The 14,693-nt window shown below is 39.1% G+C and overlaps 2 protein-coding genes across 3 annotated transcripts in view; both read right to left on the bottom strand.

The window, feature by feature from the left end:
* The window catches only part of LOC113047733 (mucin-1-like), a 9,926-nt gene extending 8,926 nt beyond the window's left edge, over positions 1-1,000 (bottom strand). The window contains 1 exon segment of the mRNA XM_026209018.1: positions 762-1,000. Within this exon segment, the coding sequence (XP_026064803.1) occupies positions 762-1,000 (239 nt within the window).
* The window catches only part of LOC113048079 (potassium voltage-gated channel subfamily A member 1-like), a 14,269-nt gene extending 345 nt beyond the window's left edge, over positions 1-13,924 (bottom strand). Inside the window, exons 1-3 of one of the 2 annotated variants that reach the window (XM_026209585.1) lie at positions 11,020-13,924; positions 4,985-5,112; positions 1-246 (exon numbers count right to left, since the gene is read on the bottom strand). The exon at positions 1-246 is cut by the window's left edge and continues 345 nt beyond it. In XM_026209585.1, coding sequence (XP_026065370.1) covers positions 11,930-13,690 — 1,761 coding nt within the window. In that variant the 5' untranslated portion in view covers positions 13,691-13,924 and the 3' untranslated portion in view covers positions 1-246; positions 4,985-5,112; positions 11,020-11,929. The remainder of the gene's footprint in view (positions 247-4,984; positions 5,113-11,019) is intronic. The other variant, XM_026209584.1, reaches the window with a different exon arrangement.
* Between the last annotated feature and the right edge of the window lie 769 nt (positions 13,925-14,693).

Below are 14,693 nucleotides of genomic sequence, written 5' to 3'. Positions count from 1 at the left end.
CACTCGAAAACAGACTGATATTGCACAGAGTGGGATTTCCTCTTAGACAGTCTTGTGTCCCACCGTTACACGTCTCCTGTCCAGTTCATAAAGGTGTCTGTCAGGCGTCTGTCAGTGTCAGTTTCATATTCTGGTCCCGTACACAATGATAGATTCACAGGGTTTGAGCAAAGGCACAGGTTTCTGCGGAGGTTTTCAGAAGGGTTGAAGAATCTGTTGTCATGATTAGGGCTCCTCTTCTGGGATCTGGGACAGAGAAATATTGAACAAGAAAAACACAGTTATTATTATTGATGTTTAAAGTACTCTTTGAAACAGCTTTCAGTAACACATTTTTGGATGGTTTTTTCCTGCTGGATGTATAATTCAGTGTCTTCAAAACCTTCTACAGACAGCTCTAAGCTGAAGGCGAGTACATGACCTACAGTACGGAGGGAAATGGTTTGGAACATGATGTTCACCGGTCTTTGTGTGTCTGTGAAAGAAACAAGCGTTTGTGATCAGTGACCCTTTCTATCAGATGGACTTGTTTCATTTCAAATTTAACACCACAGCTGAAAAAAAAGAAAAACAACTCTTAGCAATTTTTAGTTTAGAACATGACATAGTAATGCACTGATATTATTTCTAAGACTTGACCATACAGCCCCCTCTCTGACCTCTGACCCCACTCTCTTACCAGCTAGCTGATTTTGTGACAGACAAGTGCACTTAAAGCACTCATGTCGCCCACTGCCCGAGCAGCGCACGCCGAGGCTGACCCGTATAAACCATCAGAGACTGTGGAATCTTCCTCAGAGTTAATCTGGTGGGCTGGCCGGGTGGGCAGCGGTGCCAGATGGTGGCTGTAGTTATGAATGAGGCCTTGGTCGTAAGCATTAAGTTGGATCAGTGTAATCCTGCACAGCATATGCAGAAGGCCTGCGGGCCCGATCCACCCAGGACACACTTGCACACCCCAGTCACTCATTGATACACTTCTGATCTCCTTCTCCTGCATGCAGCGACATGCCTCATGTTCTTTTATATGGCCAGTCCTTTTCCTCATTTAATGTTTATCATTGCATTCACTGAGCAATGTTTATTGGCTGATCGAAAGGTTCAACAAATATTTCTCTCATAATTTTCGCAAAGCAACATGGGGTGTAGGAAAAAGCCGAATATAGTACCTCTTGTCATTTGTTCTGTAAGATTTAGCCCCTTTCAAGAATGGAAGAGGACAAGAAAAGGACCTATTTTGTCCATTCCGGTTATTAATAATCCTTTCGATCGATTATAATCACATTGTGTTTTATGCGCTTTCTGAGTGTTATCCTGTTTTCCATCAAATCCTTTATTACAGATATTATTCTACATGAACGCAACACAGGGGTTGCTCTCTGGTCACTGAGTCTCACACGCTGTCATCTCATTCATCTTCACACAAAGAGAAATCCCTGGCTTCAGGACGAGGACAGCTGTTCCAGCTGCCGGAGGGGACCACCGTGAAGTCTACAGTCTACAGCATGTGTTGACTGAAGAAATGCTCACAATACTGCCACTGAAGACATGTTGCTGTATCATGACAATATCAATTTTATAAGTGCAAGGCATTTGCTACTTAACTGGCAAAAGAGTTTCAGACCATAGACATCAACAAAATCATATGGTCCGCTGTGAATCCATTTAAGTGCCTCTTTAAAGTTAATTGTAAGCAGTCTCAGGTTTTAGTATTAAAGGGAGAAAAAGACCCACAGTCTCTCTCTCTCTCTCTCTCTCTCCCATGAGACTCCTGTGGTCAAGTTCTGCTTCACTGAGTACTCTAGTTAGTTTACACTGCTTCAGTGGATACATGCACATAAACACACTGACAGCACAGAAGCCAGCATCCACTGAGATCCTGCCACTTTTCATTAATAGCGTAAAAAAAAAGTCCCAAATGAAACTCCCAAAAAGTAAGTCCTTTTTTGTTAAAACAAACACTGAGCTAAAATGCCTATGGCCCCAAGATGCTAGGATAAGCTCCAGCAACCCTTTAAAAAATACATAGGACAAGCAGTTTAGAAAATGGATGAATGGATGGGTCAAATAGCTATTTCTATTCATATTATAAAAGAGGAATTGAAATGAATTGAATTGATTCTGAATTGATTTCTAGCACAAACTTTATTGGGTCTATTGGATTTTGATTAATTTGCCACCCGGATGCTGTTTAATACTTCCATCTATCTGTTTGGCAGTTTTATGCAAGAGTGAACATGTAAAGTTATTTGGTTCTGACACTTTTAGAAGGAAACTGATTACTTTAGAAAGTATTACTTTAGTTTACGTTCCAGAGCCTGGACGGTTTGTAAAAGGTACAGTCTAGTCAGTCCTTGCAGATAATTTAGGGGCCAGTAGTTTAAAAAGCACAGAAAGCTTCTCTGGTGAATATTTGGCAGGTTTTGCATTGGGAAGAGGTTGGAGATGGGGATTTTGCCTTTAGAACAAAGGAAATTCATGACGCACGGGTTGCATCTGCAATGGAAAGCTCTGCTACGTTTTGTGAAGTAAGAAAAAGCTGTGTTTTAACAGAGAATTGATCTGCATGTTACTGAAGGCTGCCCACCTGATATTGCACACAACCTGTTTGAGGGCATCGTGCCATTTGAACTTGCACTTCTGCTTGAAAGAATTTGTTTCCAAGAAGTATCTTTCGCTTGATACTCGAACACCTTGATCTTGAACTTTCCGTTAAAGTGGGGTGATAGAACCAACAGACCTCACATTATTCCATGCACATGTGCCTCCAAGGAGATCACTGGAGGTAAGAATGAGAATGGATTTTACAGAGATTGCGTCCATTCATCTCTGGAGACTTGATACCAGAAGCTGAGCCAGCCTGGCTTGTACTTCTTGACTTGAAAGAAACAGGTGAACTTGCTGTCACCCCTATTCATAACGAAGAGACAATAGCCCCTAGAAACATTTGCTTGCCACACCAATTGTCATGAAACACGATACAGAATTTTCTTAGACTAAATGTAATGCAATTAATTCAGTATTCGATTTTTTAGTATCACAATAAATTGACAACCTTTTAGCAGCTACACTGTAAAGCGCTGCATCTTAAAATAATTAAACAAATACAGTGCATAAACAAATGTTCATACTGATAATAATTAGGTGACAAAAATATGAATATGAATGTATTTTATAATCTGTAGTAGTCGTTGGCTAGTCAGAGTTAAATAGAGTATATAATATATATATAATAATGTATATAATTGATGCCATTCAGATGTGCACACACATTAATTAATCTTACTATTTTACTAACAATTATTAATATCCGTTTGTTATGTGAACCCATTGTACTGTACATTGCCTACTGAACTTTGTACTATATTCACTAGGTGGCACTATATAACTCTTCAAATCTTGTTTCCCAATAATTTCCATATCTCTATCTGCTTCTATAAGTTTGCCAGCTGAAGTATGCTGTCCATGTGAGTGGGCAATGAATAGTGTCCTCCCATTTATGTATTTGTTGATGACTTTGTCATAGAGGTAGGTAAAAAAGCTTCATATGAGAAACCACACACTTGATATGAATATGACTCAGAGTTCTCTGGCTCGGTTCTCCAAGCCTGTCAACCACTGCCTCCTACATGCGCCTATGAAAGGCAGATGAGCTGTGTAATCTATATTAAGATTGAAATGGCAGCATCCACATCGACTTATTTTCCCTGGACTCTGCAGCATTAATGTAACCTCCATTTAATGATGCAAAGCAGATTAAAGGCAGCTTTATGGGAAATCTCCATTGGAATGGTGGAAATTCACCTCTTTGGGATGCACCACTGGGGCAGTGGTTATTGACGTGACTTTAGGAAATACATTTGCACGCGATCAACAGTAAAATACCTTATTTCAAGAAGGTCTATAATACATTGAAAGGCATTCCCATTCGCTCAGCTGATGCATACAGTCACGATGATGGACGCTGCCATCTTTGGTTTGTTTTTTTGTGTGTTTTTGAGCTACTCTATAAATATCATATGACTGATCACTCCTAAACAATAATGGGCACTGGCCAATGAACTTCAGTATCACAAAATGATCATATATCATATACGTGTATGATTAATTTAATATATATATATATATACACACACAGGTGTGTCTGTGTGTGTGTGTGTGTGTGTGTGTGTGTGTGTGTCTTTATTTCATGTGTGCTGTGTACTGCACATGGATGATGATGTGCATTGTTGTGGATAATCTCTGCCTGAAGAGGTAACATGACACGTGTGTTCTCTGTCCAGGGAGTACAACACTTTGTCAGGACAAGGGTGGCCAAATTTTGGAGGTTAGGTTTGTGACTTTGAGGCATGTGATACAAATGAGCTTTGTTTGTGTGTTTTAAGATGTTGTGTTTGGTCCATGCAGTCAGAAGAGCTTGTTTAAGTGTTTTGTGTGTTTGCGGTGCTGTACAGTATGTGTGGGTGGATTTAAGTGGAGTGGGCATGTGTCATATCACAGCATGACATTATTCACACTGGACTCTTACTCAACCACAATGTTTTTGAGTCAAAAAAAAAACACAAAGTGTTCTAAAATAACTTATTTTCCTTATTATTCCATTAGCAGGGATTTTGGGGTACATCTCCTGAAACACCCAAGAAACCACAAATAACATCTTTACATCTTTAACTTGGAAACCACATAAAACAAATGCGTAACAACCAATCAGGACATCCTAGCAACCTCATAGCATTATCAATCTTAGTTCATATATAAATTTAAACATTAACAAATACATTATCAAAATCAAAAGTTGTCTCTTCTTACTATCCAATGGACCTGAGCTAAAATGAGCTAACAATAAATCCCTGCAATGCTAATGAAGATGAATAAACTCTGCAACACATATACATGGCCCATTGTTATGTTAGTTAATGCATTTCCAATAAAACAAGTAACCTAAAAAAAGCTGAAAAAGTAACCTCTTGAGTATTAAACTGACCTTAATAGGAATTTGTTCTCCTTATCCCCCTCACTGCCTCTGGGAATCATTACACCGTCGTTTAACACTCGCTTCACTAGTCTTTCTGCTTTTATATGCTGCTTCCACTTATATAACCAGTACGCCATCTATATGACAGAAAAATAAAAGTGGGTTATAATATTTGATGTTGAACAGTGTCATTTTAGTAATCTCAATTAAAAGTAATCTAGATCAGCCTATCAGATTCCTTGATCAAACCCACTCATTTGTTTCTGTAAGCAGCTGAGGTCAGTTTCCCTGAATAATTCAAGTGTGTCTGCGGCTCATGAGGAACTTGTGTTGTTGTGTCAAGGATGGATTATGACCCTGCAAGGCCCAGACGCCTGGATGACAAAAACGTTTGCATGCACCTTAGAAGGAAAGGATATATGATATGAGCTTGCACCGTGCATGTGTTTTGAAACATGTGACTCTTTTCCTGCCTTCAAAGACTGACTACATGACCACACAGCATCTGATGAAGGAACATTGCGTTGTTTGAACACGGCGTGCTCACTGGATGCACAGAATCAGACAGTGTTTGGGGTCTCCTCCATAGCTCTCGTGGTGTGACGCCACACGTCACGGGGAGACTGACACCACTGAGACCACCGGAGTGATTCAGACACACTCGCACACAAACGTTCCCATAGGGTCAGAATCAAACTGGGCTGCATGCAGTCAGGGTTGGACAGACTAGTCAACTTTATGAATGCTCTGCCATGCTTGATGTCTTGATTTAAGCTCATCCTCGACTAAAATCTAATGTTCTTAATAGTGTTGGATAATGGGGGCCTTCAAGTGGTTAACAACCATTGTCTGATATGAACTGAAAAAGGCCCATAAAAAGAGAGAATATGTGTACGTGTTAGGGGTTTACAACGATTAGTCAGCTGGTCGATTAAACACTAGCCGACACGTTCATTCGTTTAATCCAGAGGAAACACAACACTGCAAGGCCAGAAAACAACCAATTCTCTAATGCACTTGTCAGTGTCAAGATGTTTTATGCTGCTAATATCTTAAATACAAGTAAATTCTCATTGCAATCCATTTCTGAATTCATAATTCGTAGTCAGAAAACAAAAAGCAGGCTGAGAAACCTTAAAGAGTCAAAAAATACAAACCTGCCATCCCTTATTTTGAAAAATATTCTGAACTTCAAACATTCAAAAATGAATAATTAAGAACACTTTAATGAAAAAAAAAAACATATTCATATCATATTAATTTTACATGTATTTTGCTCACATTGAATACTCTGTACTCAGAAATACAACATAATGCAGAATTAAAAACAGTGATTATTGCAAAATGCAAAAATATAAATAGCACATACACTAAAAAAAGGTACAAAAGCTGTCACTGGGGCAGTGCCAATTCAAATGGTACACTTTTGTACCTTATTTGTGCATATTTGTACCTTGCAGGTACATATTAGTGTTTAAACGCTCTCCTCATTTGGGAGTCACACTCATGGTCTTCACGGTCTAAAATCAATCTATTGAATTTTGATCAGTAATATTTGTTCTTTTGTATTTTGAGATAATTTTATTGCAGTATTTAATATTCATGCAATAATTATGATAATTTTTTTCCATTGAACAGATCAATTAATTAAATTATTTCAATTAATGCAATATTTCAGATTAAAATAGAGACTAGGTCTTTAAAAATCACATTTTTGTAGGCAGAATACCTCAAATAATCTCAACCTCCCGGTGAGAGCAAAAAATACAAAATAAAAGGAACTAAAAAGGCCATTTCGCACACGTTTTTTCACATTCCTCTATTGTCTGAATGCCTGTTGTTGAGACTGAACACTAACCAGTCTTTTAAACACCTAAGCACTTCTTAACTCTTTAAACATACCTATTCTCCAACATCCAGGAGGGCCCTGTTATTATTAGCACTATTATTTCACTTTAATGCTAAAAACTGCAGGACAGATAATACAGTTACATTTGTGTGTGTGTGTGTGTGTGTGTAAAATTGTGTGTCTGCACGTTTATGATTTGGTGTGTTGATTTTGCACTCTAGATGTTTTAGAGTTTCATCCCTTCATTGCGGTGTAATTTATCTCTGCACATTTGTAGATTGTACACACAAGAAAATATCTATATTTTGATCCCCCAATTTTCCATTAATTTCCTATGGTCTGTAATTTTTGACTGAAGACCACGAGTGTGACTTTTTTACGACCACTGAGCTTTTTCCATAATAAAATGAAGATACAGTAGGCAAAATGTTGTCCATTTAAAACAAAATGAAAACCAGAAGGAAAATATCAAAGATAGTATTTTTTCCAAGTGATATATTTTAATCCACTTTCACTCAGCTCATGAGGTTAAATCCATTCCCTTCTATATCACTTTTCCTTGCCTTTTAAGACTCTTTTTTTCTCGTCTAATTGAAAGGCCATTTACTCTCTATGTGCAGTGGTCAGAGAGGAAGGGCTGCTTATATAAGAGACCCAGAATGCTTCTGTTGCTTCAAGCCTTTTTTATATTAAAAAGACAAGATAACACAGTCACTTCGGGATAAGCAATTCATCTCCAACACAATCCCAACAACAAAACACAACCAATGGCTTTAATTCCACACTAAATGCAATCACATGCTAACATATTAAATAAAAATAAAACAATTTGTTCATTAAAATGAGTGCAAATAACTGCAATATAATTTCCTTCTGTTGTCAATTAAAAGATTATGCTTGCAACAAGTAAAGGTAACCATTTTTGAAATGAAGGAAATATGTAAAAGTCTTATTTTACAGGAGAAGAGGGTATTGCATATGGGTCTTTAACTCACAACAACAAAAGATACCTTTTAATTTCTATGCTATTTCTAATCCTCAGGAAAACTGAAATATGAATAATCTAATTTTATTTGTGTCTCCAGCTCAGCCATGCTTGACATCGCCATGTTTTAAATAATGCATGTACTAAGGTTTTTGTTTGAATATGTATTTTTCCTTTTTTATTTAAATTTTACAAGTCTAACAGGCCAGTGATTTACCAATAACTCTATAACAACTTTTAACAGTCCTAACCGTTTTTGTAGGCTGTAGTTTAGCAGCACATTTCTGCCAGCTTCATTGCACGTGACGCTTCCTGTGAAAATACTGAGAGGACAGGGAGATGAGAATCACACCGCTTGATAGTCCTATCTGATAAAAGAGTTATTTCTGCGTTTCTTAAAATGCAGTCAGATTGTTCGTTTGGGAGTCAAACACTTGCTAACCTCTGGAAGATTAAGGAAGAAGGTTGTCCTGGGGTCAATACAAGTTAAGCTCTATTATTAACAACATTTGTGGCATAATTTCAGATTGTTCCTCAGTAATAAATAAAACTAAAATGATCACTTCACCCAAAAAATGGTGATTATTCACTTGCCCAAATCTGTTTGACTTTCTGCTTCTGTGGAACACAAAAGCAGATGCTTAGCAGAGATATTAAAGAAGTCTGTATGACTTGTGCACTTTATTACGAGTCTTCAGTCATATAATAGTTGTGTGTGAGGAACGTACTGAAATTTAAGACAACATTTTATTTATTCACTTATCACTTGACAGTCACCATTCACTTTATATATAAAATATATATCCTTTTGTGTTTGACACAAATGACATGAAGGTGAGTAAATGTATTTATCTAAATTCCATTATTTGTTATTTTATAATAATATCTGTTTTCACCAACATTATTCCATTATTGCAGTCCATTAAGCAGCAGTTGTAAATGACCCTTTCATTAAATTAACTGTATACTTTTACAAGCCGTGCTAGAATTTACGGAGCTGTCTGTGGTGCTGAAATCACACATTATCCGCATATCTACAAACTGAACAGTCTAGGATAAGAATACTAATTCATCAACACAGATATGTTTGTCTGTGAACTGAGACAAGATTACCAAGATGATATTTCTGATATTTCTGCTGATTTCACCGCAGAAAACTGAGCCAAGATGACAACTCTCAATCCTCAAAGCATTTAAATATTGAGACATTGCCTTCAGATTGAAAACAAGTTAAATGTGAGTAAATTAAATGGCTTAAAACATTCAATCTAAACCACCTACAACAGCAACAACAAAATTAATTCTAATCTAATATATATATATATATATATATGTGTGTGTGTGTGTGTGTGTGATATCCAAACTAATCTTTAGCTGAATTATATTCACGTTTTATTCGACGATATAACATACTTCAGGAATACCCCCTTGTGTTTGTTCTTTAAGCTTTTTCTGGTCTTGAAAAGGCTAACAAGTGGTTCGCTGGCACTACAGGTCACATTTGTCCCCATCTGCAGCCTAACCATCATGCTAATCACTGTATATTTGATTGAAGAAGAGGGTCTGAGGAATGCCGAAAGATGCGACGAGCTTAGGCCTTCCCCTTCAACCGAACATAACATGACTAGCTAGCAGCACACATCAGAAACAGACAGTTGTGACATGTTTGCCATCTCGAGGCACTTTCAAGAGCTTAAAGATGATGGCCTTTCATCAGCCTACCATGTCATCTCTCCTAACACGCATCTCCATCACGACTCTGTCAGACAAGCGAACCGAAAACTCACAAGCGTGTGAAACTGAATGTGGTTTGATTTCTAAAACCCCTGGAATGGAGAATTTAAGTCTGTAGACCAATCTTTCAGTCAATCATTAAGAGACATAGGAAATCACACTTCTTTTTAACAGTAAGTTGATAGAGGGACCTGATGACCTTGAAGCTACTGTAGACATATAGACTAAAAGCCAAGGGGTCTAAATGGGGTCTCTACTGCAACAGCTTTCACATTTTACTGTGTAATTAATGAAAACACTCTTGTATAAAGAGCTCGGTTCAGTGAGAGGGTTTGTAACCTCACAGTTGAACACCTTCTTCCAGTCACGTCTCTAACAACATGCCATTTTTATGTGTGTGCAGTGTTTTATTGCTGTAAAGGTTATTCGTGTCGGTCCCGACCTTCATTACCCACTGTCCAGTTGCAGCTGTCTTATGTATCCAAGCGACAAAAACAAGTATGCAGTACACACACTCACACACTTTCTCGAAGGTTATGTGATATAACCTATAACGGGCATATCTAATCCTCTGTGAAACAGGATATGTCACTCCTCATAGCACGGCCTTGTCTGCGATCGCCCCTGCCACAAAACACACGTGCTCATTTTCTGGTTCCTGGCACCTAATACCAACTCATTCTCTTTCTAGAACTTGCGCACAGGTTCCTACAGCATTAATAATGGACATGATCTCACGAATTCAATGGCTGTCATTTGCTCCATGACACGTCATTTGACAGCTGAACGTGAATAAATATCAATGCACACTAATTCTATGAAGTTTGGAAAATGCGATGCATGTCCAAGATAGACAGAGAGAACATGCACTTGAATACCTAATCACTTTAAAAGTGGTAACAGGCAAAGGTTAACTTTAGATCCGTTTTTTTTTTTTTCTAACTTGAATAATTCAATAATTCCATCAGTTCATTTAAATGTTATGATATGATGCACGCTTTTGGGTTATCAGTTTTTACATGGTTCATAAATATCACGATTTTTAGTCTTTTAGGGGGTAAAATGAATGACAATGAACACATATGTGTATAAATGTATAATGTACAATACACTGTCAGAAACAGCGGCACAGTAGGAGTCCATTTCTGTCCCCCAAGGTACAATCTACACTAACGTACCCCTTAGGGCTTATTATTGGACCTCAAGATACATGTATGTACCTTTTTGAGGGTCAAAAAGGAACATATGTGTACCCAAGCAATGCCAAGGGTATAAAAGCTGTACCCTTGAGGGTAAAGCTCCAGTGACAAGCCATTGTACCCCTAAAGGTACAATTATGTACTTTATTTTTCTGAGAGTTTAACTGTGGTTACAACTGAGTATAACAAACAAAATGTCAAACTCATAAATTAAAAATTGAAAAATTAAACAATAAACAAATGAAACAGACAGTGAATAATTAAAAAGGAGACTAACCTTGCATGAAAAATGATCACCGGCTCCTCTCTAAGTTCTCCGCTGGATTCAGTAGATCATCATTCGTTGAGGTCTCCTTCTCCGATACACTGTCATGTCTGCTTGAATCCATTCTCAATCCGTTTAAAGTCGACAAGGCTTTATCGTTGTGAACTCAGAAGCAAAGCAACTTAAAGTTGTCCTCTCCCTTGAAGTGCTCCATAGATTTCATACGCCATCGAGTTTTCAATTTGCGAGTGAAAAAATATTGCTCTAAATAAATGATCAAATACTGATAGCCACAGACGACACATAAACAGTATTTTAGACTAACTATGAAAGTGAGATTGATCGAGACCCGAGAGACCAAACAACTATTTTACAAAAATATGTACATCTGTTGTTTTTAAGTAGTATGTTTTAAAGAAGAAAACCAATTTTGGCTTTTCATTTGAATCACTGGGCGACTATGAACAGCATAAGAGGTCGTGAAAGAGTTAAGGCCTGCGATCGTACAATTGTACATAATTAATATTTTTTTAAAAATTATAATTATTATTATCATTATGTTGTGTGTTTCTGAATAAGAAATTATAAAAGTAATGCTTAAAAGTCGCTGGTGCCCAGGAGTTCAACAGATTAAAATGTGCTTAAAAAAAAAAAAAATAACTGCAACTTTCCAGGATTTGAACAGTCCAGAATCGGTGTGCATTAACTTCGCATGGTGGATATGGACTGACGTTTCTTCACGTCAGTCTTCTCAAACATGTTTCCTTCCTCGTTGTGTTCTCCTTCTCGTGAAGTTCATCGCACGGGCTGGAAGGGCCACCGCTGCGCTCTTCTCTGAGACGCGTGTACTCCTGCTCAGTCTCCCTGAGATAGAAACAGCTGAAGTTGGAAACAGTGACGGGAGCCGGCTGAGCCGGACAAACTAGAGGTCGGTTTCTCTAGTGTCCAAGCAAAACGTATAAAGCGAGCGCTTGATGTCCAGTCTGCTGTTAGCTTTCATGTTGCTCTTCTCGACCGGAATGTTGGTTTCTTCACTACGGTCTCCGTCTTTCGAGTTCGAGGTCGACGATTTCCTCAAGCCGTGGAGGTCGTCGCTTGGGTTCGAGGGGCCGGCGTTGTTAGGCTCCTCTCTGAGAGACGCCTGGTCTTGGTCGGTTTCTCTGTGGTAGAAATAGTTGAAGTTAGACACAATGACCGGCACCGGCAACGCGATGGTCAGCACCCCTGCGATGGCACACAGCGAGCCCACGATCTTGCCCCCCACAGTCACCGGTCTCATGTCACCATATCCGACTGTGGTCATGGTCACCACAGCCCACCAGAAGGCGTCTGGGATGCTGGAGAAGTGAGACTCGGGTTCGTCTGCCTCGGCGAAGAAGACCGCACTGGAGAATAATATGACACCAATGAAAAGAAAGAAGATCAAGAGGCCCAGCTCTCGCATGCTGGCTTTTAAAGTCTGGCCCAAGATCTGAAGCCCCTTGGAGTGTCTAGAGAGCTTAAATATACGAAACACCCGAACCAAACGAATGACCCTCAGGATGGCCAGAGACATGGCCTGCTGGCCGTTATTGTGCTCCTGGCCCTGCTGCTCCGCCAGCTCCGTGCCCAAGGTGATGAAGTAAGGCATGATAGACATGATATCAATGATGTTCATGATGGTTTTGGAGAATTCAGACTTACTAGGACAGGCAAAGAAGCGCACGAAGAGCTCAAAGGTGAACCAAATCACACAGGTGGTTTCAATGATGAAGAACGGGTCGCTGAAGGTGAGCGACGGACGCTCTTGAGTCCCATTGAGCGCGCGACTCGTCACCGGAAGCTCGCGCTCGTCGCGGAACTCGGGTAAAGTTTCCAGACAGAACGTTATGATGGAGATGGTGATGACGAGGACGGAGACGATAGCTATGCCTCGCGCAGGACTGGAGCTCTCCGGGTACTCAAAGATGAGCCACACCTGTTTCTGAAACTCGTTCTGTGGCAACGGCTTCTCTTCTTCTTTGATAAAGCCCTCATCCTCGCGGAAACGGTCCATCGCTTCTTCTCCCAGCTGATAAAAGCGGATCTCGTCGGCAAACACGTCGATGGACACGTTAACGGGTCGCCGGATTTTCCCGCCAGACTGATAGAAATAGAGAATTCCGTCAAAACTCGGTCTGTTGCGGTCAAAGAAATACTCGTTCCTGAGGGGGTCGAAATACTTGATTCTCTTGTCCGGGTCTCCAAGTAAAGTGTCGGGAAACTGGTTCAGAGTGCCCAGCTGCGTCTCGAACCTAAGTCCGGCGATATTAATAAGAACCCGTTCGTTGCTCTCATGGTCCATATCCATGTCCAGAATGTCCTCATCGAACAAATGGGGGCTGTAATAATCCACCGTGTTCTCCGTGGAGCCCATCATCGTGTTGTTCATGTCGTTCATTTTCCACGAGCTCTGCTGTGGACTTCTCGAGTAGAGGTCTTTGTTGTGGACCAGGCGCGGATGATCCAGGGAGTTTTGGTTTTGGTAAGGTTCCCCATCACTGCCTCCGTCACCCCGCTTGTCAAAGCTCACCAAAGCTATCTCCATTCCCGAGCCATTAACACTGAATGAATAAAAGATTGAAAACAAAAAGCCCCTCGTACATCCACACTCGTTGTCTTTGCCGCTCGATGTTCTGCTGCGGTCAAAGATGTGTGCTCTCATCCAAAGATCCTCCCGTCACTCTGGGAAACACTCGCGTGCGCTGAGCCTAAGTACTGGAGTGATTCCCGGGCGACTCGGTTCAGTTGAAACGATTCTTTTGAATCAACCGAGTCGCAAAGCGTTTGTCACTCGGCTGGAAGGACTTTCTTTAGTGGATGGGATGGAAACTAAACAATAGTGATGCAAAGCGCCTCGTCTAGAACACCTAGAGCGGTCACACAAATAAACTGAATCATTAAAGCGAACCATTTCACTGAAATTTAATTGTGTGTGGAAAGACCATCCATCTGTTCAACCTGGTTCTTTATTTTAGTTATTCATTATATATATATATATATATATATATATATATATATATATATATATATATATATATAATGCAAACATTTATTATTTGGCATGCACCACTATTAATACAAATAAAAAGCATTAAAAAGATAACAATTGTCTATGTTGCAGATTCTTTCATCATGCTCAATAAGCTTTTTATTTACACATATAAATGTATGATATAGCCTACACATTTAGACAAAGGTATTTTGTTAAAAAAAATGGTTATAATATAGTTTCTGTTCAAATTTTCTCTTTTCGTGTAATTCATCATTTGCATTTGTGCTAAATTAGCATACATTCACACATGAGTTGACAACATTTTGCCTCGGTCTAAGTTGCATCACCACAATAATTCTGGTTGTTAATTAACTGAGCGTAGAATAATAACGGGTAATTTGTGTAGGTGCATCAGTAAAAAAATAAATAAATAAAATAAACATTTATAAAAAAAACTGCAAGCTATTTTATTTTCTAAATCTGGGAGATTTCCTCCCACTGATGAAACTATGGACACAACACCTCTGACAGACTTACTGCTCAAGAGACTTGATGACTCGGGTCATTAAACGTGTGTTAGACATAAAAATGTAGAAATTCTGCCTCAAACATCTTAACTTCTTTGAAAAAATAAGCAGTCATTACCCATGCAGTTAAATTTGAAACATGATTA

Source organism: Carassius auratus, chromosome 29, assembly GCF_003368295.1.
Source record: "Carassius auratus strain Wakin chromosome 29, ASM336829v1, whole genome shotgun sequence".
Lineage (NCBI taxonomy): Eukaryota > Metazoa > Chordata > Actinopteri > Cypriniformes > Cyprinidae > Carassius > Carassius auratus.
This window is presented reverse-complemented; position numbering and strand designations above follow the sequence as displayed.